Below are 11,771 nucleotides of genomic sequence, written 5' to 3' on the forward strand. Positions count from 1 at the left end.
TTGTTTAATTCGCAAGGAGTTGGAACAGAATAAACTTTTGTGTCTGGTTCTGTAGTAGAGATGGATGGAATTGCTAAACAACCATCAACTATAACCCCAAAAGAACCAGATTCGAAAAAAGGAGGCATTGATAATCTAACACTCTCTCCCGTTTCACACTCAATGTTGTATTGGTAATCAACATTATGAACCGCATTGTTACATTTACCAAATCATCTGGCTTACAGGACTGCTCCATTAAAATGTTTATCAAACCTGTGTTGACAACAACAATTAATCTCATATTTTTTTATGACTTTTTAACGGTCAAGGTTTGACTTCATATCCACCTTAACATGTTGTATTTTTTTTATTAATAAATTCTCCTTGTAATCACTTTTGATGTAGCAATACTGAAGTGAGATTAATTGTGCAGTCAAATTTAAAAAATTTAAAAATTTTAAAGATTATAAAAGTTAGGCCAAATTAAAATGGGGTGAAAATAGACTAGTACACAAAAGATCGATGAGGAGTGCTAATGGCAGCTTCGAGAATAAATAGGAATTTGGGGAATAAATAAAGAAAAACTAATGAAAATGACTTAAAAATTTTGAGTTTTAACGATAAGGACAAAAATAAAAGGCAAAGTGAATAATATCATGATTGACTTTTTAGTGTAAAAATGTGATTTTTCGTTAAAGTAAACAGTACCGGAAGCTTTTCATTAAAGTTCCCAATAAAAAATGGTTATTCAATAAAGAATACCATTATTTATATTACCGTTTCATACATTTCGTATCAAAGTCCAAGAGACTCTTTAACTTTTCAGTAAATAATTATTATTCAGATCACATTGAATGGTATTTTGTTCTTGCCTATGAGGCAGAAGAGCCCGATGATAAATTCACCTTAGCCGCGTCTCTTTCGATTGTCCTGAAAACATGGGAAAGTAAGACTTAAAGAGAAGCAGAAGCAAATGGAGTGGTGCATTCTTTGAAACTCTCTTCAAGAAACTAACCTCCATAAGAACTCAGGGAACTAGCCTCCCCTTGCTGGTTGTTAATGAGGCGAAAGACTGAGACGCACATGGGTTACTACATGCAAAGAAAGGCAACCGCCCTCATTGTCACCGGGGCAACATGATTCCCATTCATCTTTCAAATACTAACGAGAAGATTGTCACACAAATCCTCCAGTAGATAGTTTTCTACTTTTAGGACAACTCTTGGTTTCAGCGATGGGATCATTTCTTTCAGCATTTTCCCGAGACTCCACAAGGATCTTAAAGTAACTCTTGGGCGCACCTGAAATGCAGGACTGCATGCGTAGAAGCATCCTGGTTAGCCGGCACTCTTGTATAAGAACTCTTGGTTTCAACTTTCAGCTATGTAAGCCTTATCTTCACCAAGAACATCCTAGCTCCTAAGTTGTAAACCTGCAACGAGAGTAAACAATTAATTTAAGATTTCTGCTTAAGTCATAAAAATCATAACCATGTAGAAAAGAATCTAGTTAATGAACGTCATTGATCAGTATTGTTCTTGAATGTACTTTGCATTTGTTTGTGCCAAGAAAATGAAAATAATGGATATAACTCAAGGAAGGGTGAACAATAACATTACCTGAAAATCGGATGAGTGTTCGTTTAAGAGGAAGAAAGCAAAGGTTTGAGACGCTTTTCCCGCTCCTCAAATTGTTTTAGCAATTGAATCTCAGCTGCCCTCTGGAAAAAAATAAAATTGGTTTGGTTGGCAATTTACAATTAGAATACCCACAAAAATGATGAAATGAATAAGAATTATAATTGGGCTCGTACGGCTAATCAACAATAACCTAGTGTTATATGAAAGAACTGTAAGTTTATGAGTATGAGTTATGGAAGGAATCAGTTCTTTGTTTAAGATTGATATGGAAAAGTCTTGGTCAAAAGCCTTAACTTATTTGGTTTCCTTGTGGAATAAGTTTTGTGAGATTCTGAATAATCCTTGTGGGATTAGAACTCGGTAATAGAACATGTTTGGGATTGATATGTTGTATCAATTGTGATGTCTGAATCCTAAGTCTATTCTAATAGGGAATGACAAAAGGAGTGCTATAAAAGCTTATGCCACTGCTCTTGCAATATACGATTATATCGAGTTCCAAGTCCTATTGTCTGGAAGAACCATTGAGATTTGTAAAAGAGGAGAAGGCAGTAAGCTGTGAAGTCGCAATGGCTTCTTCATCTGGTTCCAATTCTGCAGGTAAGTTCTCGAGCTTTTCTCGTGTTTTTGTTCATTTATTGGTTTAGTGGAGTTGTGATTTAATTGGTTGTATCCATGTTCTTTAGATTGATGAACTGTTAGAGTTTATGCTTACAAGAACTAGGAAAGGGGTCCTAAGATCTTCTGACTTAATTTTCGTTTCTGGATGGATATGAAATAATTTATCTTTCTTTTTGTGAGAAACTGGAGAGAGATTAATAGAATGTTATACCTTGTGAACGGAACTTTCTTTATGAGCCAGTAAACAGCTTTTCCCAATGGTCAAATCGCCCGATGCTAAAAGATATAACTTTCCCAAGGAATTAATCAGGATGAAAGCCAAATTTGATCATCTCAGCAAGGAGTTCCGCTGCTGAATCAAAATCACCACCTTGATCGAAAACATTAAGCATCACCTCACAGAGTTCTTGATCAGGAAAAATCCCATCAGATAACATCATACAGAAAAAGTACTTTGCTTCAGTTATCCTACACCTTTTGCACAATCTATTAATTACAGCACTATAATCTCTGATGGAGATCTCAAATCCTTTCTCCATCATTAGAAGAAAGAGTCCCACAGCCCTATATACATCACCCTTTGCACAATGTGCTTTTATTAACGTGCTATAAGCAAACTTTGTCAAATTGATATTGCCGTCATCGAGAGAAACCAGTAGCCTGTCAGCATCCTCTAGGCCACCATATACACAAAGACCATTGATAAGGAAATTATATGTAACAGGAGTTGGCTCAAGATTATGCATCAGCATCTCGTTGTGCAACTGAAAAGCTTTCTCGAAGTCTTGAGCTTTGCAGAAACATTTGACGATAGTATTATATGTGATTTGATCCGGGGTTAGGCCCTGAGCATACATTTTCTCGACTAAGTGAACAGCATCCCACAGCTTCCCCTGTTTGCAAAGTCCTTTAATACCTACCGTGTAAGATACATGAGTTGGTTCTACAGCTTTTGCTTCCATCTCTCGAAGTAATTCAAGCATAACCTTGATGTTTCCCTGTTCACAGTTAGCATTCATAAGAGTAGTATAACTAACTGGACTTGGTAGCAATCCATGCAGCTCGATGCTATCCAACATCCTTCGAGCCTCGACTAGTTTCCCAGTTTTGCAGAAACCATGAATAAGAGTATTGAAAGTGACAGTACTAGGATTTATTCCCTTCTCAATTATTTGTTTATATAATTGTATGGCTTCTGCAACATTACCTAGTTTTACATACCCATCCATCATAATATTATACAGCACAATATCCTCTGTCACAGCCCTTGTCGTCAGATGATCAAAATACTTCCTTGCCTCATAAATATCCCCTTTCTGACACAGACCTAACAGAATAGCGCGGTGTGCAGAGTAATTAGGAATGATTCTCTTCCTGTACATTTCTCTATATATTTCCCAAGCCCTTTGTACATCTCCTTGCTTGCATAGACCATGAATGAGGATTGAATATGTTGTCAGATCTGGTTCCAAGCCAACAGCTTCCATCTCATACAACAATCCCAATGCTTCTTCTACCCGTCCACTTTTACACATACAGCTGAGTGGTACACTGTAAACAATGACACTCAACTGAAAATCTCTTGAAATCATCTCTTTCCGCAACTTAAGGGCTTCGTCAATGTTGCCAACATGGCAGTGGCCACATATCATAATTGTATATGTAACATGATCCGGATTCAACCCCTTAACCAACATTTGCTGAATGACCTTGCGAGCTCCACTCATCAAACCAAGTAGATGAAACCCCTTACAGAGAATGTTGTAAGTTACCGTGTCAGGCTGTACCCCATGCCTCTCCATGTCTTTGGTGAACTCCAATGCTTCTTCCAATGAACCTGCTACACATAACCCATGAATCAGAATATTATAACTGTACAAATCAGGAACAAGTCCATACTTGAACATCATACAAAAAAAACGACTTCGCAACATCCACAAAACCCAATTTACAGGACCAAGACATGATGGTATTGAAAGAAACAACAGAAGGCCCAGTCTCCGTTCTTTCAGCATCCATGAGGAAAGAAACTGCATCTTGCAGACCGGATTGCTGGCACAGTCCATCTATAAGTATGGAAGTAGTGTAGTCACTCTCCAGAGTTCCAGTATCTTCTATTTCATTATAAACATTCCACATGTTATCTGTATGCCTCAAATTATGCAACAGGCAGTTATAGGTAGATGTCGAAACCTTCAAATTCAAATCTCTCATCTTAGCAAGAACAGACAGGGCATCATGAACCATCTCAGATCTCGAATAAGCAAACGCCAACGTATCCCACACCACACTAATTGAGTCCCAGTCCCTGAATCTACGCAAGAGCAGCTCACAAAGTGAAGGTGCAAAACCAGGGCCTTTCACAAATCACAGCAAATATATAAATCCCAAAATGCGAAAAATATTGCCCACCGAAAAAACCGACTAAATGCATAGGGTAATGTGGCCTAAAACACCAATCCAAGCATAAACAACTACCATCATTTTTCTTCTAGCTCACAGAAAGTAAGTAACAAAATAAAAAAATTGAGCTATTCAATAACTTCAACAAAACCTCATAACTCATTTCGGCCTGAAAATCTATCTGCCTTACATAATCTTACCAAGCTGCAAGCTATATGATAGAAGAAGCACTTACAAACCGTACCTTCTTCATCCACCATTTGCTTTACAACCGAACGCAACTCCTGAAACTGCCTATTCGCCGCTAATACATGAGCACGATAAACTCCGCAATCCTCGAATGCCGTAAGTCACACTCATTCCTCAAAAAATTGAAGAACCCGAAAGCCAAATCCGGGCTCTCAAGACTCAAACTTTCAATAATCAAATCCACCTCTGACTGATTCAGCTTCGAGATGCAGGTTCTAAAATAACGATTACCCAAAAATTTTCTCAAACCAAAGATTCCCAAGCCGGCAATGACTTCGGAGACGGTGCTTGTAGGATTTGGGACGGCGGCGGCGGCAAGCTCGTCGTCGAACTTTGCAGCGGATGCCGAGGGTTTAGTGAAGATGAGGCAAGAGAGGGGAGCGAGAATTTGAGATTTTTGTAGGAAATGTGAGGGCTTCCATTTGTGGATGTGATGATGAATTGGGGATTAGGGTTTAAGCATGAAAAGGCAAGAGCCCTGTTTGGTTCCTGGGAAAATTGGAAAGCTAATAGAAATGACAGAGACCAGAGATTGGTTCGATGTTGGATCAGAATCCAAGCTTTAATGATGGAACGGCGGCGGAGGGAGGCGCTAGGGTTTAAGGAAGCCGTTGGCTTCCCGGCAATTTTGAAGGATGGTAACCAACACTACGAAACGGCGTCGTCGAGGTTGTAAGCTTTTGCTGACCAAAGATTGATTTATTATTATTTTTTAGCTAGAGAAGTTTTTTGTTGACATTAATATACTTCTGACCAAATAGTATTTTATGAGAAGTGATTGGAACTAAATTTTTATTTTTAATATAAATATATCGTTGAATAAAAATACTTAAAATTAAAAATCTAACACTACATATATCAAAATTGACAAATGATCACAAAATCCCACCACCTGAATAACTTTGTCTATGATCCAATGCCTCCAAGACTCCAGAAATAATGGCAAGCTGGCCCATCACTTCCCCAGTTTGCTCCATGGATAATGATACCACTGTGTCCCAAGCAACCCCCAACCCCAAGATGAAGAAAATTTGACGAAGTAAAAAGGGAGAGAGTGAGAGAGAGTAGGAAGCTTTTGATGGATGATGATGGTATATCTTTTTTCTGTGCAGGCAACAAGTACGTCTCAAACCCTATTTGAAACTCCAGCTACTGTTTGGTCCCAAAATTTAGATTTTAGGGCTGGACTTGGATTGTCTGCCCTCCCATTTCGGTGCCCTCCCCGTGCCCTCTTGTTTTGTGTGGTCACGGTTAAGCCATTTTAATATTTTATATTATTTTTTTATAAAAATAATAAAACAAAAAGAAATAGTAATATAAAATGTTGACGTGTCTTAACCGTGACCACAAAAACAGAAGGGCACGGGGAGAGCACCAAAATTAGAGGGCAGACAATCCAAGTCCTTTAGGGCTAACACAACAGGTACATAGAGAGAGAGAGAGAGAGAGAGAGAGAGAGAGAGAGAGAGAGAGAGAGAGAGAGAGAGAGAGAGAGAGATCGGGAGGGACGCATCATCCCATGACGTGCTTGCTCTCTGAAACAAACACCACAACTACAAAGAATTTAGTACAGAATGGCCCATCATCCCATGACTTGCTTGCTTTCTGAAACAAACACCACAACTAAAAAGAATTTAGGAGTAAAGAATGGCATGGACGTCCTACATCACATCATCCATGTAGGGATGGGCAATGGTTATGCGGGCAAGTAACCGCGGTTAATTTACCCATAACCGTTTATGCTCATACCCGCATAACCGTTTACCCATTGGTTAATTGCCTAAACGGTTATACACATATCCATAACCGTTTATAAACGGTTAACCATACTCATTTAACCGTAACCGTTTAATAGCCGTTTACCCATTTATCCTTTTTAACCCGTTTATCTTTTTTTTTTTATCATTACCCTTTTTTCACCCGTCTACATGTTTTTTAACAACTTGAAAATTAAAAAAAAAATTGTCATAATTTTTTTTTTTGACAATTAAATACCGTTATAGGTACATTCATCATACATTTCCATATTTTAATTTTTTAAGTCCTTATACCATTCCAATAATTGAAATAATAGTTTACAGACAATATTTTTAACTATTAACAATGAAGGTAAATATAATATTTGCTACGTATTATTGGGTTACAAAAATTGTTTAGAAGACATTTATGTCAATTTCACGGTTATCCGCAAGGAATTTAAATTAATTTGGCCAATTCCTTGATGATGAGAATCATCATTCCTGTAATAGTATTATTGAGAGAATGACCGATGAATTCCTTGCTAATTTATTGGGTTCTAAGTATTATTGGATCGAGAACATGGTTTGTGTTAGTTTTACATATATAAAATAAATGGGTAAACGGTTACCTATTTATAACCGTGGTTAATACCCATAACCGCTCATTTAAATTTCACAGGTAAACGGTTATACCCATAACCGTTTATTTATCTAAACGGTTACCCATAACCGTAACCGTTTAATTTAAATGGGTGGGTAACCGCGGTTACCCATAACCAATGGGTATTTATTTGCCCATCCCTAATCCCATTACTTGCTTGCTCTCTGAAACAAGGAGGCAGATTGTCTGCCCCGTTCCCATCCACTTTTATTTGTGCGGTCACAGTTAAGCCACGTAAACATTTTATATTGAATTTTTTTTATAGAGATAATAAGACAAAAAGTAATAGAAATATAAAATGTTGACATGACTTAACGGTGACCGCATAAATATAAGGAGATGAAAAGAGCACCATAACAGAAGGGCAGACAATCTGCCTCCCAGAAACACACACCACAACTACAAAGCATTTTCACTGCATTTTGATGATGAAGACAATCCTCTTTTATTAGAAACTGCTCTTTTCAATCTTCACCTTTTCAGAAAAAAAAAAGAAAAAAAAAGAGAGATTTATTTGCAGAAAGTAATGTGAGGACAAGATAGGTTCATGGTTTGCTAAATGAGTGACAATGTTCTAAATGATGCTAGGTGCTAGTTGGGAGGTAGGTTAGGACTTAGCGGTTAGGCAATGACTAGGCGGATTTAAGTAAATCTATTATATATTGTACCAATAAGTACCTATTTATACTTAAAAGACACATAATTGTGTTGGGTACATAAATTGCACAAAATAACATATAGATTATAAAGTTTTAGAATATAGTGAAACCATAGGGAACAAGCATATACTGAGTGTTCATTCAAGTATTCAGCAAGTCTATTACATTTTATTAAAAAAATAAAATACAAAATGAAAGTTATCGATTTTCTGTCTAAGTGGAAGTCGTGACCTAGGCGGGCTAGGCGAACGCTTAAACGGGTCTAGGCATCATTTCTTAATATTCAAATGCTTAGGAATTAATCGAGGTAGTGGCCAGCTGCCTAGCCTCTAGGCAGGGTCTAGGTGGCAAAAGGAGATTTTTAGAACATTTGTAATTATAGGAATAGTGCACAAATTGAATCACTTAGCAAATTTTGAATCGAAAACGGTACAAGAGGATACCAAACAAACGATAAAAATGGACTTGACTTGTGGTTTACATACGGTATATTGTTCGTGTAGTATCTCTCTATTTTTAATTACCAATTTTTAGTCGGTTCTATTATTCCCCTACTTATTGGCTAAGCAACAAAGCCCCTACATCCTTAGAAACATTAAGTAATCCCATGAGAAAAAGGAGAGAAGTACCAATTAATTAATATCTCTAAGTACATATTAGGGAATAGCTCCATTAGGTTAACAGTTTCATTCATTCACAGGTGTGCTTTTTTCTTTCTTTCTGTTCTTATTTCAATATTTCAGGTGATCTATATAAATCACAGGGGATCAATAATTTCGAAGCCCTTTTAAAGAAAAATTAATGTTTTGCCTCTCCAATTTTTCTTGTAAACCAAGGAGAAAAAATGGCAATAGACATTTATGCATGAAACTCACATTTCACCAAACCAACTCAAAGCATAAAACTCTTATAAAATCTAAGCCCATTACAACATAGCTACTCCATTCAAGTTATTTGTTTCTATTTATCTCCTTACGTCTTCTGCAAGTAATTAACAATGTCTGAAGCAAATATTGTAAGAAGACATGTACTTCTGGAGGAGAACAAAGTTGTAAAAGAGAGAGAGAAGACGAACAGTAGCTCTAAACTCCTCAAGAGAATTTACCCAATTGGCCTTCATAAGAGCACTTCATCTCTATCCCTGTCCTCTTCTTTGTCATTCTCCTTGTCGGAGACCTCGTATGATTCTTTTCTCACTGATTCTAACTTCCCACTGGATCAGAAGATTTCCGCGGCTTTCCGCTTCTTTGCACAACCACCTCCAAGAAGAGAGTATAATTCTCCAGTGGCTAAACTTGCCCAGCAGCAGATTAGTCTGGCTCAGGATGCTAATGATGGGGAGTTGAGGAGATGCAATTGGATAACAAAGAATAGTGGTGAGTTTTATTGTTTCATCAAATAATGCAGAAAACTTTGCTTTCTATATATTTTCATGCTTTCTCGAAGTATATATGCGTGTCATTTTTGCACATAAGCCATGCTAACCTTTATCGTATCGTTTCAATTTCATCGGAGACCACGATGGGACTCCTATTTCCTATATTCCATCCTTCGAAAAAATATTTTATGACTTGCTCTGGAGAAAAATGGAAAAGGAAAATGGTTGTGGGAGTTGGTACGTGGAATCTATAGAAAATGATAGTAAACATATTAAACAACAAAGTCATCGAGGATTCCATAACCCTACAAAGTAGTTGACGTTACAACAAGGTGTCGTACGTATATGAATACTTAAAAGTCATGGCTAATGATATATGCAAGTATATTCTGAAAGATAATAATACAGATGACAACGATTATGAGGCAATTAACATTTTGTTGACTATAGAACATATTAGAAAATTCTTTTAAGGTTTTATAGTTAAAATGGTCATTGAAATTGACATAATTATTCACTTTGTTTTGATCTCTGACATTAAAAATTGATATAAGTGGTCCCTCAGTTTGTCCATCGTAAATCATTTTGGTCATTCCATTAAAAATTTATCAATATCCTCATTAAGTTGGAGGGTTAGTTTGAAAAAAGTATTGTTGAAAAGGTGGTCACATAGTCGTTCACGTGACCAATTAAACAAGAAGATTAACAGATTTTTAACGAAAAGACCAAAATGATTTACGGTGGACAAATTCAGAAACCACTTCTATAAATTTTCATTGTCATAGATTAAAATGAGGAATTATGTCACTTTCATGAACCATTTTGACTAAAAAATCATTCTTTGCATGCTACAATTAAGTTTTTTATTATCTACTGCATAGCGTTTGGCAATGGATCGTGTTCAAAAGGTTTAATAAAAATATATTCGTTTTTTTCTTGGCTCACCCTGCAACACGGAACATATACACGTCGACTCGTCGAGTCTTTTATTCGTGTGAGTATCAAGTTGTGTAATTGTGTCATGTTTGAACTTGTCCACTCTCCACAAGATAAAACTATCATAAAATATGTACGCATAAAATAAAATAAATTGTTTTGCTGGAGTAAATAAAGAATTTTAATGAAGACATGCATTGATCCTATTATTTCATTACAACAGATAAAGTTTATCTAGTGTTTCACGACGAATGCTGGGGAGTTCCAGCATACGATGACAAGTAAGTCCATCGAGACTCTTACGATCAAGTCTAATTAATAAAAAATTAAGTGGTATTTAATTAAATAAATGTATCTATATGCATGCAGTCAATTGTTTGAGCTGCTTGCACTGTCTGGTATGTTGATGGACCACAATTGGACTGAAATTGTGAAAAGAAGGGAGCTTTTCAGGTAACCTAGCTCTTTTCTACATATGTCATTAGAATTTATGAAACTTTGAGTACTATTTCAATGATCTTATGATTTAATTTGTGACTCAGGGAAGCGTTTTCTGGATTTGATCCGAACAAAGTTGCGAAAATGGGGGAGAAGGAGATTGCAGAAATAACCTCCAACAAAGAAATAATGCTGGTAGACTGCAAAGTGAGGTGCATTATAGACAATGCCAAATGCATATTGAAGGCAAACAAGAAAACTTAAACATGATATTAATTATTTAATTAGTTGCTAACACTGTACCGAAACTTAATTAGCTATCTAAATCAATGCAGATTGTAAGGGAGTTTGGATCTTTCAGCAGCTACGTGTGGAGTTCTGTGAATCACAAACCGGTCATAAACCGATTCAGATACCCGAGAAACGTTCCTCTGAGGACCCCGAAAGCAGAATCCATGAGCAAGGATTTGATCCAGAGAGGATTTCGGTACGTTGGACCCGTGATTGTGTACTCGTTCATGCAGGCTGCAGGGCTGACAAATGATCATCTGGTGGATTGTTATAGGTACAGTGAATGTGTAAACCTTGCAGAAAGACCTTGGAGACATATCTAATTAAGTCTACTTATTTAACCTTATCTGAATTAAGTACCAAGAGCAATATATATATATATATATATACACACACACACACACACTTTAAATGCTTTTTCAATGTAATAAATCAATTATTTGAATTATGTATTATAATTACAGCTCTATTTTTTACGTTCTGTTTTTTTCCTTGGTATAAGCGTATAAATTGAGATTGACCCAAAAAATATTATGAACTCAAGAAAGAATGATTATTTGGTTGGTGCAGAAATTAACAAACCATTGGATTGTTTTAATTTTTTTTTATATGGAAAATCTTTTAATTATCATAATTATTGGTTCATAAGGTCAATGACTGACACGTTTGCAACTGCATTACGGTTGCTGGTGTTAGCAGCGCAGCCTCTAACTTATTGGTAATTCAAAATTATAGTTATTTCAACTTAGTTTAAGGTTCCAGTAATGTGATGCA

General features: G+C 36.4%; 1 protein-coding gene and 1 pseudogene across 1 annotated transcript; one reads left to right on the plus strand and one right to left on the minus strand.

Annotated features, from left to right (window-relative positions):
* Positions 1-667: 667 nt before the first annotated feature.
* Positions 668-5,343, minus strand: LOC103452305 (putative pentatricopeptide repeat-containing protein At1g13630; annotated as a pseudogene).
* Positions 5,344-8,751: 3,408 nt separating this feature from the next.
* Positions 8,752-11,473, plus strand: LOC103414261 (uncharacterized). The gene is made up of 5 exons (XM_008352658.4): positions 8,752-9,330; positions 10,492-10,549; positions 10,638-10,721; positions 10,811-10,952; positions 11,042-11,473. The coding sequence occupies exons 1-5, from the start codon at positions 8,952-8,954 to the stop codon at positions 11,318-11,320; spliced, it is 942 nt and encodes a 313-aa protein (XP_008350880.2). The 5' UTR covers positions 8,752-8,951; the 3' UTR covers positions 11,321-11,473.
* The last annotated feature ends 298 nt before the right edge of the window (positions 11,474-11,771 follow it).

Source organism: Malus domestica, chromosome 13 (assembly GCF_042453785.1).
Source record: "Malus domestica chromosome 13, GDT2T_hap1".
Classification (NCBI taxonomy): Eukaryota; Viridiplantae; Streptophyta; class Magnoliopsida; order Rosales; family Rosaceae; genus Malus; species Malus domestica.